This window comes from Cherax quadricarinatus, chromosome 4 (assembly GCF_038502225.1).
Source record: "Cherax quadricarinatus isolate ZL_2023a chromosome 4, ASM3850222v1, whole genome shotgun sequence".
NCBI classification, from domain to species: domain Eukaryota; kingdom Metazoa; phylum Arthropoda; class Malacostraca; order Decapoda; family Parastacidae; genus Cherax; species Cherax quadricarinatus.
Window position 1 is genome coordinate 77,223,408 of NC_091295.1, and position 20,107 is coordinate 77,243,514.

The 20,107-nt window shown below is 41.6% G+C and overlaps 1 protein-coding gene across 1 annotated transcript in view; it reads left to right on the forward strand.

Annotated features, from left to right (window-relative positions):
* Positions 1 to 16,278, forward strand: part of LOC128684427 (spermatogenesis-associated protein 20) — a gene marked incomplete in the record, with an annotated part of 31,929 nt that extends 15,651 nt beyond the window's left edge. The window contains 2 exon segments of the mRNA XM_070098127.1: positions 9,188 to 9,387; positions 10,000 to 16,278. Of these exon segments, the coding sequence (XP_069954228.1) occupies positions 9,188 to 9,387; positions 10,000 to 10,290 (491 nt within the window).
* Between the last annotated feature and the right edge of the window lie 3,829 nt (positions 16,279 to 20,107).

The window sequence follows — 20,107 nt, forward strand, 5'->3', positions numbered from 1 at the left end:
GGCTTGTGTATTGTTCTGTCAGAAGTAAAGTGGGAGTGGGAGAGAGAGGGAGAGGGTTTTATTGCTACTGCCCATGTAATTTTGTCAGATACCATGGGAGAGAGAGTGGGAGGAAGGGAATGTGAGAGAGGGAGGCAGGGACTGTGAGAGTAATAAGAGAATAACATAGAGGGAATGGGAAGAAGAGGAGAAAAAGGGAGGAAAAAGAAGAGAGGACTTGTCTATGTGTTATAAATTATTTTTAAATTTCATTCTTAAACATTAAATAAAATTACAGTAGATGTGAAATAATAATTTTTTTTTTTTAACAAGTCGGCCGTCTGCCACTGAGGCAGGGTGACCCAAAGAGAAACTTCCCAAAAAGAAAATACTTTCATCATCATTCAACACTTTCACCTCACTCACACATAATCATAATATATCTGGGGAATTTTTTTTTTTTTTTTCAACAAGTCGGTCGTCTCCCACCGAGGCAGGGTGACCCAAAAAAAGAAAGAAAATCCCCAAAAAGAAAATACTTTCAACACTTTCACCACGTGCACACATTATCACTGCTTTTGCAGAGGTGCCCAGAATACAACAGTTTAGAAGCATATACATATAAAGATACACAACATATCCCTCCAAACTGCCAATATCCCAAACTGGATTATAATGTGGGCATCTGTGGGGAAAATGTGTTCGGAGTTCTGAAAACTACATTAACGAACAATTTTAGGAATGCATTATAATCATAATCTTTATTTCAGCGTGATACAACTTTGTACAGAGATGGGTGACATTTAGGTGTGCATGCAGAAATCCCCTTGGTATGCAGAGCATTTAGGGCAAATTTAAGTCTATCTTATGACTAAAAAGGCAGTAACTAATTGATTGATGTTATATACATTTAGGTTCATAAGTGGGGACCTACTGGAGGCATAATGTTTGGAAAACTTCAGTACTACTCTTGAACAAGATGGTTTTCATAAAATTGTTTGGCTTGGAAGTCACTGAATTATTTTTTGTACACGTTGTCATTAAATTTGATAGATTTTTGGGCTTTAATTGTGAACATCATTTCAGGGGCTCATGCATTGAAGGATTTGCTGATGATTATGCTTGGATCATTCGTGGCTTCATCAACCTGTACGAGGCTACACTAGACACTGAGTGGTTGAAGTTGGCCGAGAAACTTCAAGATAAGCAAAATGATTTATTTTGGGACTCGGAGGGAAATGGTTATTATATGACTCAGTCTGGTGATGAATCAATTTTACTTAGAATTAAAGAAGGTAAGGAAAGATAATGTAAAGGCTTGACAAGGCTCCTGAAGAGCAAAACGTTGGCACAAAAATGTCACATTAGGTGCACATGTGTCCTTTTACCTAACCTAGGGCCCATTGACTCAAAACAGTCACAAGTTTCCTCTCTTTATTGAACTGGAATGAAGCAAAGTTTTTTTTTTATAACATGCTGGCCATCTCCCACTGAGGCAGGGTGACTCAAAAATGAAACTTTCACCATCATTCACACTATCACTGTCTTGCCAGAGGTGTACAGATGTGACAGAAGTGAAGTGTTTATTTCTAGTAATTGATCTTGATTTGTTGATTCCAAAATCAGGATTGCTCTCTCTATATATTTTAAAGGGCAAAGGAAGGACTGTTGAGGTGGTTTAGGCATTTTTAGAGGAGAGACCAGAATAGGATGACCAAGAGGGTGTGTAATTCTGTGGAACGAAGGAGATTTAAGAGTTATCCTAGGAAGGGTTGGGAGGGAAGATATGAAAGGTTTAAGTGGTGCAGGCTTGTGCATCCATCAGGCCTGTGTTGAGAGAGTTAAATCAGAGGGAATGGAGTCAAGAGAGATACACTGTATCTAGGATTTGACATGCTGTTGGAGTGTGACCCCTTCAAGGGGGGCTCCTTGGCATGGTGAAGAGGCTCTTGGTCTGAGGAATTAGCCCTGTCGGTCTTCTTCCTCAGACCGAACCTAATTACCCCCCATTCTCCCCTCCCCTATCCCATCCTCCCCTTTTTCCATTCCTCCTCCTCCTCCCCACCCCTCCCTTTTGCCCTTCCTCTTTTTGGCCTTTGGGATTTCTCCCACAGGCGCGCTAGTTCCTAGGTAGGGGAAAGGACACCGGGGTCCATCCCATTCCGTTGAGGTTCTTGGCGGTGGCGTAGTTTGCCGTGAAATCTGGATTGCCTGGGGATGCCCCGATCCCTCTCCTGTATCCCAGAGTAGCTTTGGGTATCTTTCGGGCGACGGGTGTATCTCTGGAAGCCACCTTTCGGATTCCGGGGGTGGTGGCCGAAGGAGGTATGCTTTGTGGCGGATATCCGGCCGCCCTCTCTTTTGTCCACTGAGGTAGCTCGGCAGATGTGAGGTTGCTATCCCGGATTGCTGGTTTACTAGCATGAAGGGTAGGGTATGGCACGGGTTCCATGCTGCATCTGCGCTACTAGCGGTGTTGAGGTCCTCTTGGGCGCGGAGGGAGATTTCCGGCCCTTTCATTCCTCCTGGGAACTATTCCTCCCCGCTCCCCCCTTTTTTTTATTCTTTTTTTTATTTTTATTTTCTTTTCTTCTTTCTTTTTTTTTCTTAAAAACAAAAAGCGAAGGAGTAACCTAACCATGGCAGCCCTAGTCCATGAACCCACTACCCCCGGGCCCCTTCTTGATACCGCACCCCATTCTGACCCTGCCTTGTGTTTAGACCACTCTTCGGACACTCCTGATGCCCCTGTATCTCTTGCTGGTGCTGTTTCCTCACCCGCTTCAGGTACCGGGGCTTCGACTGACTCCTTCGATTTGTCTGAACTCCGCTCTCCTTTGACTATGCTTCCGGCTTCTCCCTCTACGGTACGGCAATTTTCGAATCGCCCGCCCATTTCACGCCGGACCAACTCCGGTCCTACTCCTAAACGCCACCGTCAATCTCCTGATGATGCTCCTTCGTTACCTTCCCATTCTACTCGGAAAAGACCGACACGTCAAGCACTCCCTCTCCACGCTCAGTTTCGGACCACACAATGGACTAAATTCTTTACTTTAAGACCGACTTCTTCTTCTGCCTACCTTTCTGACCATAGTATTGGCAAAGCGCTCCTGCGTCATGTTGGCAGAGATATTTCATTTCATGCTCTCAAGAGCGGTACGCGCATCGTTACTGTCCAGAATGCTACCGAAGCTCATGATCTTTCTCTCCTTTCGAATATCGATACTACTCCTATCACTATTGAAAAACATCTTTCTCTCAATTCTTGTAGTGGTACTGTCATTCTGCCCCATACCATAGTCCAACAGAATTTCCAGTCATGTGGCAATGACATTTTTGAACAGCTGGAACTCCAGGATCTCCCAATCCTCAAAGTAGACACTTATGTCCTTCCTGCCCGGGGGCGGAGACGTTACCCTTGCAATGTGGCTCGTTTAACTTTTGACAGCCGAGAACTCCCGTCCTCTGTATATGTCGCGGGACATCGGTTACAAGTTCGAAAGGTGATACCTACACCGCAACAATGTAGAAATTGCTGGCGTTTTGGTCACCCAGCGAAATATTGCAGATCTGTGGCCGAATGCCCAGTCTGTGGTGCCGACGACCATTCTAATACATCTTGCAGTCAACCTCCATCTTGCCTTAATTGTAATGAAGCTCACCCTTCGTACTCCCGCCGTTGCCAGGTCTACTTAAATGAACGTGAAATCCGTTGCCTCAAAGAGGCAGAAGGTCTCCCTTATGCTATGGCAGTTACTCATCTCCGCCTCCAAGGGAGACTACCCCGTGTTTCTTATTCTCGTGTTTCCAAACATCCCCCCACTTCTGGGGTCCCATCTTCTGCAGCCTCCTCTGTTGTTACCCCTCCCATAGCCACTACGGCATCTAATCCTTTTGCTGTCCTTGGCTCTGACGTCCCGACTACACCTCAGTCTGTTCTCACATCTTCGCGTCCTTCCTCACAAGCCCCAGTATCGACAAGACCTCGTACGACACCTAATACCAATCGCCCCTCTACTCAGAAGTCCAAAAAATCCACATTGCTCAAATCTTCTTTGCCCCTTCCTTCCCTTCTTCCACCTCCACACTTTACCTTTCCAGTCTCTGTACCTGGTTCTTCCCCTCTCTCTGGCTCTATTACAAGTGTGGAGATTCATCCTCCTCCTCGTACTATGCCTTCCACCCCCGTCCCCTCCCAAGTTTCTCCCTCTTCTGCCACCTCCCAGGTTTCTGCCTCTTCTGTCCCCCCCTACACTTCATCTCCAGTCCCTTACACTCTTCCCTCCCCCTCTACTTTGGTACAGTCCATTACTGTCCCAATCTTTACTCACCCTCCTCCTTCTATCTCCAATATGGTCTCCCATACATCTTTGAATTCAGAAACACTTGAAGCCATTTCAGAATATATTGCAGAGACTAAACCTTCAATGGACACTGATTCACTTCCTGTTCCTTCTCTTCCCTCTCCTCCATCTTCACAACCCCATTCTTCGCAACGCTCCGTTCCTTCGCTACTTGAACGTCTTCCAATGCCACCACACGTTGACTTTTCTAACCCCTCTAGTCCGTAGGTGCCTTTACCTACAGATTCCTGATATTTTCTTCATCGCCAATCATGGCCTATTTACAGTGGAATATCCGCGGCCTCAGGGGTAATCGGAGTGAGCTTCAGATGTTGCTTTCCAGGTTTTCCCCTGTTGGTGCTTGCTTACAAGAACCAAAATTACACTCGGCTGTTTTCCAACCTATCTCAGGCTATAATTTATTGTATTCTTCGGATCCTTTCTCAGATGGGACCTTTAATGAAAGTGCCCTTCTTCTACGCAATGATATTCTGTACTGTCAACTATTTGTCCATACCTCGCTGCATTACACTGCAGCCCGTATCCACTTGAATAAGTGGTTTACAATATGTTCTTTATATCTCTCTCCTTCTCGAGCATTTTCTATCCCAGACTTTGCCTTTCTTGTTTCATCCTTACCACCACCACTTCTGTTACTTGGTGATTTTAATGCCCACCATTTCCTCTGGGGGGGGGTCTCATTGTGACTCACGTGGCATTCAGTTGGAGGCTTTTCTTGCCTCTCACCCCCTCCATGTTTTAAATACGGGTACTCCCACCCATTTTGATCCTCGTACTCATACTCTCTCTTGCATCGATCTATCAGTCTGCTCTTCCTCCACTGCACTAGACTTCACCTGGTCTGTTCTACCAGACTTACATGACAGCGATCATTTTCCGATCATTCTTACTTCTCCTTCCTATTCACCACCTTTCCGTAGCCCTCGCTGGCAATTTGATCGGGCAAATTGGGATCTTTACTCACACCTCACTGCTTTTAGTGAGGTTCCTTCTTCATCCTCCATTGATGAGCTCCTACACATCTTCTCGACGTCAGTTTATACTGCAGCTTCTCATTCTATACCCCAAACCTCAGGCAGGCATTCTCAGAAGTGCGTGCCTTGGTGGTCTCCTGCTTGTGCTCGTGCAGTACGTTTGAAACGTGCTGCATGGGGCAGGTACCGGTACAGTAGAACCGCTGAGAGACTTCTTGATTTTAAGCAAAAGCGTGCGATCGCTCGCCGTGTCATCCGTGAAGCTAAACGCACTTGTTGGCGAAACTATGTTTCCACCATCACCTCTGCTTCTTCTATGAGTGCAGTCTGGAAAAAGTGAGGAAATTGAGTGGTAAATACTCTCCTGACCCGGCTCCTGTTCTACGGGTCGCTGGTGTTGATGTAGCAAACCCTCTCGACGTTGCCATTGAACTTGGCACACATCTGGTCCGTATTTCCCGAGGGCTCCATCTATGCCCCTCGTTTCTTTCCTCAAAGTCTGCCAGAGAGTTAGTACCCTTGGACTTTTCTTCTCTCAGAGAAGAACAGTATAATGTGCCTTTTACACTTCAAGAACTGGAGGCAACACTCTCAGCTTGCCGATCATCGGCAGCTGGGCCTGACGACATTCATATTCGTATGTTACAACATTTACATCGGTCAGCCCTTGTAGTCCTCTTACACCTCTTCAATCTTATTTGGGCACAAGGAGTTCTTCCCCAGCTGTGGAAATCTGCCATTGTTCTCCCTTTCCGCAAACCTGGTACTACAGGACATGATGCCTCCCACTATCGCCCCATTGCTCTTACTAGTGCAGTTTGCAAAGTGATGGAACGCCTCGTAAATCGACGTTTAATGTGGTATTTAGAGACTCACAACAGTCTCTCCGCTAGTCAATATGGCTTTCGTAAGGGTCGTTCTACCATAGACCCCTTACTACGCTTGGATACGTATGTTCGTAATGCCTTTGCCAATAATCACTCAGTTATTGCCATATTTTTTGACCTTGAGAAGGCATATGACACAACTTGGAGGTATAATATTTTGGCCCAGGCCCATTCCTTAGGCCTCCGAGGCAATCTACCATCCTTCCTTAAGAACTTTTTAACTGACAGACATTTCCGTGTTCGAGTCAATAATGTTCTTTCCCCGGACTTCGTCCAAGCTGAAGGTGTCCCTCAGGGATGTGTTCTAAGCACAACACTTTTTCTCCTTGCTATAAATGGTTTGGCCTCTGTTCTTCCACCCAATATTTGGTCATCACTCTATGTTGATGACTTCGCTATTGCTTGTGCAGGCGCTGACTGTCACCTTATTGCAGTTTCTCTCCAGCATGCGGTCGACCGTGTTTCCACTTGGGCCACCACGCATGGGTTTAAATTTTCAAGTACCAAAACTCACCAAATTACTTTCACTAGACGCTCTGTTATCTCCGATCATCCTTTGTATCTCTATGGCTCCCGTATCCCCGAACGTGATACAGTCAGGTTTCTAGGCCTTCTCTTTGACCGTAGGTTATCCTGGAAACCTCACATTACCTCTCTGAAGGCAACTTGTCACAGCCGGCTAAACCTTCTTAAAACCCTTGCTCATCTTTCCTGGGGAGCTGATCATCGAACTCTGCTTCGCCTACATTCAGCCCTCGTTTTATCGAAACTCGATTATGGTGACCAGATTTATTCCGTGGCCTCTCCTGCTACTCTCTCTAGCCTTAACTCGATCCATCACCAAGGCTTACATTTGTGCCTTGGTGCTTTTTGCTCTTTCCCTGTTGAGAGCCTCTATACAGAAGCAAATGTTCCATCCTTGTCTGATCGCCATGATGCCCATTGCCTTCGCTACTATGTACGCTCTCACGATCTTCACAATCCTTCCATTTATAGAATGGTCACCGATATTAGTAGACATTCTTTATTCGTTCGCCGCCCCTGTTTGCTCCGTCCCTTTTCTCTTCGCCTACATTCACTCTTGTCTTCCCTTCAGTTACCACCTTTATATGTTCATGTAGCATCTCACTTTTCCCTACCCCCCTGGGAAGTTCCAGATGTTCGGGTCTGTTCTTTCTCACTCCCTTGCTCGAAAGCTCAACTGCCTACGGTGGCTTCCCGCTCTCTTTTTCTTGATCACTTCCACTCCCATTCTCATGCCACCGCTGTGTACACAGATGGTTCTAAGTCTTCAGACGGCGTCGGATTCACAGCAGTGTTTCCGGACAGCGTCGTGCGGGGGCATTTACTATCTTCAGCTAGCATTTTTACTGCTGAACTGTATGCCATTCTTGCAGCACTTATTCGTATCGCATCTATGCCTGTGTCATCATTTGTAGTAGTCTCAGACTCCCTTAGTGCTCTACAGGCTATACGAAAATTTGATACATCTCATCCCCTAGTTCTCCGTATCCAACTTTGGCTACGCCGTATCTCTACCAAAGATAAAGATATTGTTTTTTGTTGGGTCTCTGGTCATGTCGACGTACAGGGCAATGAACAGGCAGACACTGCTGCGCGGTCAGCAGTGCATGACCTACCAATTTCCTATCGAGGTGTTCCATTTCTGGACTATTTTGCTGCAATAGCTACCCACCTTCGCACCCGTTGGCAACAACGTTGGTCAACTCTGCTCGGTAACAAACTTCATTCTATTAAGCCGAGCATAGGTTACTGGCCGTCTTCTTGTCATCAGTGCCAAGGTTGGGAGACCACTCTCTCCCGCCTTCTCATTGGCCACACTCGTCTTACTCATGGGTATCTCATGGAGAGGCACCCTGTTCCTCTCTGTGAGCAGTGTCAAGTTCCAGTATCGATTAGCCACATTCTGTTAGACTGCCCTCTCTATCAACGAGCACGCAGAATTTACCTCCAACGTTGTCTTCGTTCTACTACTCTCTCTTTACCTTCCCTTCTTGCTGATGGACCCTCCTTTAATCCTGACTCTCTCATTGACTTCTTGACAACGCCTGATTTACTCCACAAACTCTGATGATACTTTTCGCACTCCCCTTAGCCCTTTCTAGTTCAGTCTCTTGCTGCCCTTTACCCTTTCACCATCCACTACCCCGCTGTTATCTGTAACCTATTACTCATCCATCTCCCTTATGCCACCTGATGCCCTCGCTTCCTTCCTGCCCTGCAGCGCTGTATAGCCCTTGTGGCTTAGCGCTTCTTTTTGATTATAATAATAATAATAATGTTGGAGTGTGAGCAAGGTGATATTTATGAAGATTCATGGAAACCTGTTAGTTGTACTTGCATTTTGGAGATGGGAAATGCCGTGCCTACACTCTGGAGGAAGAGAGGGAATATTGCAGCACAGTGTGATTTGAATTAAGATGTCTACATATTTCTGACAAGTCGGCTATTACCTGAATGATAGTGAATGTTATTTTTTTTTTTTGTTACTCTACTGTGATGGGAAATGGCTGCTGTGGTAATAAGTTTTTTTATTATTAGTAGCAGTGTCACAAGATTTGAAAGGAGTTGAAAAATTCATTAATGCTTATCAATAAAAATGAGATAGAATGTATAATGTTCAGGCAGACAATTTGGAAAATACCATATGGTAATTCACATCACAAAATACAGTGGACCCCCGGTTAACGAACTTTTTTCATTCCAGTAGTATGTTCAGGTGCCAGTACTGACCGAATTTTTTCCCATAAGGAATATTGTGAAGTAGATTAGTCCATTTCAGACCCCCAAACATACACGTACAAACGCACTTACATAAATACACTTACATAATTGGTCGCATTTGGAGGTGATCGTTAAGCGGGGGTCCACTGTATAGGCATGATAATTTATTGCACTGCATAGACTTAATGTAATTTAAATTGCTTTTATTTATTTGTATTTTGTCTTGCAATTCCAGATCAGGATGGAGCTGAACCTTCGGCTAACTCTGTCTCTGTGGGTAACCTAATACGCCTGAACAACCTTTTAGGTCGCTCAGATTATCACACCCAGGCAGAGGCCATATTTTGCCTCTTTTCTGAACGGTTGAATAAGATCCCTATTGCTCTTCCAGAAATGGCTACAGCCCTTTTAATCCACCAGAAACCTCCTGTACAGGTGAAGAAAAAGTCTAATTATTTTTAAACAATTCAAAGGAGCTTTGAAATTATATGTAATAAGAAATAAATAATAATTTTGTTGTTAATTATGTTGCATACAATGTATGGAGCAGCAGTCAGCTGAATCTGCACATGTATTTCTGTTGTGTGATTTATTGTAAAATCTCTCTCAATCTACCTTCAGCTCGGAGTCCTACTCATCAAAGCTCATACATTCCATGGCCTTGAATATGTACAGTAAGCCCTCTCATAACACAGATGTAACAAAAAAGAGCATTACATGAAAGTTTGTGGTGATGGTTGGTGTGGGACGTAATGGCTGTGGTCTTTGTGGTGATGTGGATGCAGAGTTGTTAGTAGTAGATGGTGGTTTTGGAGTGTTCCAGCATTGTTTAATGCATCTCTGGTCTGTTTTACTTATTAATAGAGCTGATGACAAGGCATCATCAGCTATTCCAGACCCTTTGTTTGCACTTTTTTACCTTGTGTTGCAACAAAATTATTCAAAGGGAAGTCATATTGTGAGAGGGTTCACTGTATTTTTTCCCTTTTCCTCACATATCTGTAGGCTTTTGACTTTGTCAGGTAATATACAATTGTTTTCTTTCAGATAATCTTGGCTGGAAAGAATGGCAATGATTCATTAAAGATGATGATGCAAGTGATCCATACAGAGGCAGTGCCAAACCGTGTCATTTTATTGGCAGACGATGATCAAGAATCTTTCATGTACACTCGACACTCCTCCCTCAGCAGGTACCGCCCCAAGACAAGTGATGAGACTCTTGCTTATGTCTGCCGAGATTTCAAGTGCATGTTGCCAGTGAACTGCCCGGAGCACCTTAGGGATATCCTAAAAAATCCTAAAGAAGCCTGTGGATTAAAAAAACAAGGTAAATGAGATTACCATGATATACCTGTATGCTCACTCATAATAAGATGGTGTTTTACTGTTCTTAGTAAAATTTACTTTCTTGTGTAAGAAACATGGCTTCTTAGAGAAGGACCTCTGTGGTGAGTATTATTTACTTGTTGCTCCAAAGAATAAATTGGGTAAAATGATTACATAATAAATGCAACCTTAAACCTCAGTCATAGTCATTGTTAATCATCATCATCATTTTTATCATCAGCAAAAGAGCAGATTAACTATAGAGTTCACCCTAGTGCTTAAAGAGAATTTATCTACTGTGCCTTTACTTAAACTCTCTTACATATTTTAGGACCTGAGTATTCTGTGCATGTAGTCAGTAATGTATGTTGCATGATGTAAAGTTTCCCAATGTACATGGTATTCAGGTGTTCCTCGACTTACAGTGGGGTTAAGTTCTGACGAACCCATTGTAAGTCAAAAATACTGTAAGTCTGTTAGGAATATGATATGCTAAATAAATAAATAAAGAAATGACTACTGTCACTGAAAAAGTAAATAAACAAATGGGTACTGTAACTAACTGCTTTGGCACCATCGTAAAGTTGAGATATTATAATTAGAGGAGCACCTGTACTAGGCACTGCAGGGCAAAAAAGATTAAGTGCCAAATTGAAACAGTAGAGAAAAATACAGGTGTGGAGATCAGAGTTATGAAGCCCATGTTAGTGCACTTGTTATAGCTTAATTTACAGATGCAGAAGACAATATCTACACGTTCCTGCATGCAGATGAAACAAAGAGTCATTTCATTTGCTAACCTGGATTTTGGCCATTGTGGCACTGATTTTTTTCTGCCATGCAATATCTCATTAAATGTAATAAAATTATAAGTTCTATCAAAATACAGTATATTAAAATTAGTGTATATATAGTACATTTTACTGTACTGTAGAAGCACTTTTTTATTATTTATATAATGGAAGATTCACAAGATCATGTGATTTTAGCAATAATTTAGAATCCCTTCAAGAGCTGGGAAAAAAAATTGGCAAAGTTTTTCATGGTCTGAGATAGGACTCTGACAGGCCATAGAAACAGACAAAATGGCAACTGATCATTTTCTTTGATGAGGCACCAGCAAATTGGGTAGAAGCATCCCACAATATAATACTCAAAGGTGTAATAAAAACCTTTGAATGGTATGGACAAGCACAATTAAATGGAATGGTGCGAGGGAGTGCAGATGTTGTATTGTATATTTTGACCTCTTCTTGAGGGCCTCTTCAGCAAACTGAAATATGTATGCGAGATGAAACTTGTTTACCGTCAGGTCACCTGACCAAGGAAGGCACGGGAATGATCCAACTCAGAGCAAGGATAGTGATAGTAGAAAGTTTCCTTACACCTTGAAAGATGTTTGAAACTGGGTCATGATGCAATCATAGAAGACTCAAGAAAGGGGATGCATGGATCAAGTGTGTAAATACGTATTATACTTCTTATACATATTGTACTTCTTATACTGTTCCATCTTACACCTAAATGATCCCTTCTTTTATTGCGTGTCATATTTTTTTATAGCCTCCATTTGGATGAATACAAACTCTTATTTTATACTTTCACCGACCGTCATGCCTCTACCCTATAATGTAAACACACCCTTTCCGTGTAGAGTTCATTGGTCCACATGGGTTTAGTACTCTTGTGTATAATCTGGATGATTCTCTCTCCATTCCCTGAAATTGGGAAACCATTTAGTGATGATGGTATGAGGTTTTACTTACATATTCATTATTATATTTATAGAGAAATCTTAAGCCTGTAGGTATTGAGGGGTTTGTACAGCACTTCAGGAATGATTGGTAATCGTGTTTGATTCAGGGAGAGCGAGGGTATAAATAAACGGTTTAAAAAACCGACATTGAGATACTTGTGCAACATTTGGGTACCTCTATTCTGGAAACATTTTGTCACACACTGGCTTCTTTAGTCAAATGCAGAGAAAAGTGACAGATGAGGAGGAGTTTGAGGTAATCAGTCCCTCAGCCTGGAGTCCATCAAAAGTGCAGCATATAAACCCCATCTCTGCAAATGTGCTTCACTTTCACTAGTGGTTTTGTCTGCTGGTGACTCTGCATGCCACTGATCCACCTCATCCATCATCAGTATATATGCTGCACTCTTGTCAAGATTGACGGACTGATCACATCGACTCCAGGCTGAGGGACTGATTACCTCAAACTCTCCCTCATCTTTCACTTTTCTCTGCCATGGATCAAAGAAGCCACTGCATGGCAAAGTGTTTCCATAATGAAGATATCAAATGTTGTACAAGCGACTTATTTATCAAAAGTGAGGGTAGCTTAAATTTCTTGGATCATGCGCTCTTCTCCAGCATCAAAAAAAAAAAAAAAAAAAAAAAAAAAATGTTATAACCGGTAAGCCAGTGGAAGGCCTTGGTCAGATGACCAAACGCTTCAACAGCGGGTCATGATATGAATAAGACCCGCATCAGGAAACACTTGTCCTGTTTCCTGACAAACCTTACCTAACTTAACCTCCAGCATCAAGAAACTCTCATTGACAAATTTTACACATTCAGACTTAAGTGTTAAGACCATTTATATTTAGATGAAGACATAGTGTATCCACAATGGCCTTCAGTGTAATCGGTATCATGTCTACCTAACTAGAGAGATTTTTATCGTCTCGGCTATATTATTAAGAGTTCAGATATTTTATTTTTTTATATGCCACAAGTTTATTTGATAAATAGCAAATAGGTAAATTTCTGTATTGCATTATGAGAACCTTTCCCATTGATGGCCGTCTTGATTGAAATGTTTTAGATCCAAATGCACATTAGGGATTAAAAGTATATTTTTGTGTAGTAATATTTTAAAATATAAAATATTTGATGTAATTGCTCATTTTTTTAAGGTAACTAAATGTTTGCAAGCGAGCATTTTATATTTTTAGCACTTATGTACGGTACCTTGTATCAAGTATGTGTTCACAACAAGTGTTATTACCAAACTGCACTCAGAGATTTTTGTGTATATAGTGGCCAGCGCTTATATGTTCTTTACATCATTTAAAAATGTTATATTGCTTTGTACTTTTGTAAAAAATTATCCATCAAACTTTCTTGAATTCTAGTGCAATTTAGTTATATATATAAGTTGTACGTACTTAGATTTTTTTATACTGTGTATTTATGTACAGTATATATATGTATATATGCACTGTATTTATATTATATTTATATATATGTTAACATTTATGTAGCAATGGTTGTTGCAAATTTAGTGATTTATATGAAATAATTCTCTTATGTCTACCTAATCGATAAAATTATCTTTATACTATAAGACTTTAAAAAATTGAGGCCTATTTTTATGCGCAGTTATTTTTATAGAAACTATGTAAAGGTTATTGGTTATTCATATTTAGTTAAGTAGAAACAAGTATATATATAAATTTCTTTTCTTTGGTTATCCCTGGCATCAATAATCTCACTATTGTGATCAGTCTTGGTTCATGTGACATGAGAACCCTGTCATGATGTTTCCTGTTAATGGTTCTTCTCTTTGGGTACTAAAATACCTCAGCAGCACTGCTGTTTCTTTACCTATGTTATCCATTTTTGTTTTATCTTCATAATGCACAGTTTCTTCTGACTCTGGAATTATCTACTTATTAACGTGGCCTTTCACCCAGTTGCAGATACTCACAAATACATGTTACTCACCAGAGTAATAGTGTCGTACATAGCATAAACCACGCATGACGTTTTAAAATTTAACCTAAGCAATTCTTCAGTAAACCTGAATGTTTGTGTTGAATTTTTGTCATATGAAGGTGTAGAAAATGTTTGTTATTGAAAAGCTTAGGTAGGATCTTACATGCTCCATAAGCTGGAAAAAGCAAGAAATGATGCACCTCACACAAATAGTGTTACAGGAGGCAGCACAAGCTGGCAGATACTGGGTATTTAAAGATAAATAGTTTAGTCTCATGGCCAGGCATGGGTAATGGGCATACTGTGGTTGTGGGGTACAGAGCCAGTTGTTATAGTCTGATGTGTCAGTACCATGTGTTACGTGTGCCCTTATTGCATTTTATTGTTCTCCAAGACTGGAAGTTTAGTGTACAGGACGTTACCCTTTTTAACAGAAGACAGTTTCTCACAGATTTTCATTATCAGAGATTTGGTGTGTTAGGTTTGCAGTCTATTAACTTTGAGGACATTAAGGCTGCATTTCATCTGTACTCCAACCAACCAACAAAAATTTAATCCATAGAATCAGGATTAAAATAAACTGTTAGTATATATACATAGAGATTTAAACAATGGTGTATGTATATATTGTAGAGTGAGCTTTGTCTGGCCTATTTTAGTGGACTCAGTAACACAACGTAAACAATGCAACATGTGAATCACAGACAAGTTATGTATCTTATTTTTAGTTACTGATGTTGATGTTTTCATGTAATAAATTGGAAAATGCAATTTTGAGATGGTGAGGAAGAATAACAGTAAAAATATAGTAAAGCATTTATTTAACAGGCTGATAGTGAATGGTGAGGTAATGGTGAGTGTGGTGGAGAGATATGAGGTAATGGTGAGCATGGTGGACAGATATGAGGTAATGGTGAGTGTGGTGGAGAGATATGAGGTAATGGTGAGCATGGTGGAGAGATATGAGGTAATGGTGAGTGTGGTGGAGAGATATGAGGTAATGGTGAGCATGGTGGAGAGATATGAGGTAATGGTGAGCATGGTGGAGAGATATGAGGTAATGGTGAGCATGGTGGAGAGATATGAGGTAATGGTGAGCATGGTGGAGAGATATGAGGTAATGGTGAGCATGGTGGAGAGATATGAGGTAATGGTGAGTGTGGTGGAGAGATATGAGGTAATGGTGAGTGTGGTGGAGAGATATGAAGTAATGGTGAGTGTGGTGGAGAGATATGAGGTAATGGTGAGTGTGGTGGACAGATATGAGGTAATGGTGAGTGTGGTGGAGAGATATGAGGTAATGGTGAGCATGGTGGAGAGATATGAGGTAATGGTGAGCATGGTGGAGAGATATGAGGTAATGGTGAGCATGGTGGAGAGATATGAGGTAATGGTGAGTGTGGTGGAGAGATATGAGGTAATGGTGAGTGTGGTGGAGAGATATGAAGTAATGGTGAGCATGATGGAGAGATATGAGGTAATGGTGAGCATGGTGGAAAGATATGAGGTAATGGTGAGCATGGTGGAAAGATATGAGGTAATGGTGAGCATGGTGGAGAGATATGAGGTAATGGTGAGCATGATGGAGAGATATGAGGTAATGGTGAGCATGATGGAGAGATATGAGGTAATGGTGAGCATGGTGGAGAGATATGAGGTAATGGTGAGCATGGTGGAAAGATATGAGGTAATGGTGAGCATGGTGGAAAGATATGAGGTAATGGTGAGCATGGTGGAGAGATATGAGGTAATGGTGAGCATGGTGGAGAGATATGAGGTAATGGTGAGCATGGTGGAGAGATATGAGGTAATGGTGAGCATGGTGGAGAGATATGAGGTAATGGTGAGCATGGTGGAGAGATATGAGGTAATGGTGAGCATGGTGGAGAGATATGAGGTAATGGTGAGTGTGGTGGAGAGATATGAGGTAATGGTGAGTGTGGTGGAGGATGTGCCACACTGTTTTACTGTGATCATAGCAATAAAGAAGTGTTTGTACTCAGTAGTTTCTGAATCAGTTGATCCAACAGATTTTGTCCCATATTTCTGAAGCTCATTACATCAATGTCCATTAAACTGAGAATTTACTATTTATGCATCATATGCAAGGGGTGACTTGTAAATGTGACAAGTGAGGAATATAGCACTTATGCTTACTGAACAAATGAGTTTATTACCATTAGTGTTTTTCAACCAGTACTATTTTCTTCTTTGTTGTGATAACCAAGTAATCCATTTCATAATACAGTGGCTGTGGTTCGCTGATTCTTTTACTTTTGTTTTACTATCCTTGAGTTACATTTTACTTCTAGAAAAATAATTCTTTGGAGAATAATGTAGTTTATAGTTGCCCCTTTATATACACAGGTTATTTTTGATCCCTCTTTAAGATTAAATTATTCTTTACTGGTAGTGAACATGTCATATACAGCCTTAATAACCTCCTGCAGATAATAGGCTTAACATCCCATGAACCAACTAAACCTGACCCTTCAAGGGGAAGGGGTGTCCTGAGGCTTGTTAAAGGTTTTTGATCCAAAGAATTGAAGCAACCATCCCTGGGATTGGATCTATTGCCTTCCATTCCCCAAAGTGCTATGTGACCCTATAGGTTTTGTGCTCTAATAATGAGAAAAATAATGCTATATAACCCACATGGGTTTAGTGTTTTCTTTGGCACTATGATAATGACATCAAGCCTCCAAATCCTCAGATCAAACCAAAGTACCGTACATTTCCCCTGGCACTGTATGACTTCTCATCAAGGGCTCCTGATTCAAACCTGATTACCTCCCATTTCCCAGGCACTAAATGACCCCTATGGATCTAGTGCTTCCCATTAATAATAATAATTTTGAAAGCAATTATAATTGTAAAAGTAATGACTTGAGAAATTGTAATATTTATTAATCAAGGGTGAGCGCTAAAGCCACAGGGGTCAGATATAACTATACTGTGACTAGCACATAAGAACGTAAGAAAGAAGGAACACTGCAACAGGCCTACTGACCCATGCGGAACAGGTCCATGTCCTTCCCCCTGGATTAGCCCAATGACCCCCCCCCCCCTCGGATTTGCCCAATGACAACCCAGTCTGGTCACCTCCACTCAAGGATGGAGCACGGCACCAGACCCAGCAGCACAAGCTAGTCAGGTCCGACTCACACCCACTCGTGTATTTATCTAACCTATTTTTAAAACTACACAACTTTTTAGCCTGAATAACTGTACTCGGGAGTTTGTTCCACTCATCCACGACTCTATTACCAAACCAGTGCTTTCCTATATCCTTCCTGAATCTGAATTTTTCCAACTTGAAACCATTGCTGCGAGTCCTGTCTTGGCTGGAAATTTTCAGCATGCTATTTACATCCCCTTTATTTATTCCTGTTTTCCAATTATACACTTCGGTCATATCCCCCCTAATTCTACGCCTTTCGAGAGAGTGCAGATTCAGGGCCCTCAGTCTATCCTCATATGGAAGATTTCTGATACATGGGATCATCTTTGTCATCCTCCTCTGTACGTTTTCCAATGCATTTATATCCATTCTGTAATACGGTGACCAGAACTGAGCAGCATAGTCTAAATGAGGCCTAACCAAGGACATATAGAGTTGAAGAACAACCTGAGGACTTCTATTATTTATACTTCTAAATATGAAGCCAAGAATTCTGTTAGCTTTATTGTGAACACTAATGCATTGTTGTCTTGGTTTTAGATTACTGCTAACCAGAACTCCTAAACCCTTTTTGCAGTCAGTAGTGGCCCGGTGGCCTGGTGGCTAAAGCTCCCGCTTCACACACGGAGGGCCCGGGTTCGATTCCTGGCGGGTGGAAACATTCGATACGTTTCCTTACACCTGTTGTCCTGTTCACCTAGCAGCAAATAGGTACCTGGGTGTTAGTCGACTGGTGTGGGTCGCATCCTGGGGGACAAGATTAAGGACCCCAATGGAAATAAGTTAGACAGTCCTCGATGACGCACTGACTTTCTTGGGTTATCCTGGGTGGCTAACCCTCCGGGGTTAAAAATCCGAACGAAATCTTATCTTATCTTATCTTATCTTAAGATCTACATTATTTAGTTTATATGTGGAATGGTTATTTAACTGTCCAACATTTAGAACTTTGTATTTGTCTATATTAAACTGCATCTACTACTTCTCCGACCATTGCATTAGTCTATTCAAATCATCCTGGAGTGCTCTAGTGTCCTCATTAGAATGAATTGGACGGCCTATTTTGGTGTCGTCAGCAAATTTGCTTATGTCGCTATTTATTCCCTCATCTATGTCGTTTTTGTAAATTGTGAACAACAACGGGCCTAACACTGACCCCTGAGGAACACCGCTTGTGACGTGCTCCTATTCTGATTTCTCCCCATTTATGCAAACCCTCTGCTGTCTATTTGTCAGCCATGCCTCTACCCAGGAAAAAGTTTCTCCTCCTATTCTGTGTGCCTTAAGTTTCCTCAATAGCCTCTGGTGTGGAACTCTATTGAAAGCTTTACTGAAGTCCATATACACAATATCATATTCATTACCATGATCTACCTCCTCAAACACCTTAGTGAAAAAAGTTAGTAAATTCGTAAGACAGGAATGCCCCTTTGTAAAACTGTGTTGAGACTCATTAATCAATCTGTGCCTATCAAGATGGCTACGAATTGCTTCGGCAATTATTGATTCCATAAATTTTCCCTCTATGGAGGTAAGGCTTATTGGTCTATAGTTCGAAGCCAAGGACCTGTCACCTGCCTTTTAAATAGGTATTACATTTGCCATTTTCCACTTACCAGGCACTATGCCAGTTTGTAGTGATATGTTAAAAAGATTAGCCAAAGGTATGCTAAGCTCCTCTTTACATTCCTTTAACACCCTTGCAAACAGTTCATCAAGACCTGGGGATTTGTTAGGTTTTAATTTCTCTATTTGTCTGAGGACCATGTCACTAGTTACCGCAATCGTGCATAGTTTATTATCCTGTTCTACATAATCTATTATTTGAGGAATATTGCTAGTGTTTTCCTGGGTGAAAACTGAGAGGAAGTAGGTATTGAGAATTTCACACATATCCTTATCACTGTCAGTGAACTGACCAGAGTTACTCTTAAATGGGCCAATCTTGTCCCTAATCTTACTTCTGTATACCTGAAAGAACCCTTTTGGGTTAGTCTGAATCCCTTGCAACCTTAGCCTCATAATCCCTTTTTGCTTTTCTTATTCCTTTCTTTTTTCTCTCTTTAATTGAATATATTGTTTTTTAACTGCCCATTCCCTCTTTTGATATGCTTATATATGCCTATCTTTTGACCAATGAGATGTTTTAATCTATTGTTCATCCATTTGGGATCATTTTTGTTAGATCTAATTTCCCTACTCAGAACAAAAGTTATCTGGGCAGCTAGAACTATGCTCTGAAAAATGTCATATTGGCAACCAAGATCACCTACCTGACCCATAGTCAGGACATCTCAATTTAGCCCACCCAGGTAATTTTTCAGTCCCATGAAGTCGGCCAAGCGAAAATCTGGGACAGAGATTTGATTGCAGTTATCTGGGTACTTCCATGATATATTGAAACTAAGTGATTTGTGATCACTTTCCCCAAGCTCATCATTAACCTCAAGATTATTAGTTAGTGAATCTTTGTTGGCAAGAACCAAGTCCAGCAGATTGTTTCCTCTAGTTGGTTCTGTCACATCCTGTTCTAAAAAGCAATCCTGAACCATATAAAGAAAGTCACTAGACTCAAGATTTCCTGTCATATTGTTCCAATCAATTTGTCTAAAGCTAAAATCTCCCATTATCACAACATTTTCATATCTAGATGCCTTATGGCTGTATAGCCATTGTGGCTTAGCGCTTCTTTTTGATTATACAGTGGACCCCCGCATAGCGAACGCCTTGCATAGCGAACATTCCGCATAGCGAACGCTTTGATCGCTAAAATTTTGCCCCGCATAGTAGACAAAAACCCGCTCAGCGAACTTCGTCCGAGACGCGTCCAATGTGCGGCCTCGGCCAGCCTCACATGTGCCGCCTGTCCCATTGTTTACCAGCTAGCCTCCGCGGTAACATTCAAGCATACACTCGGAATA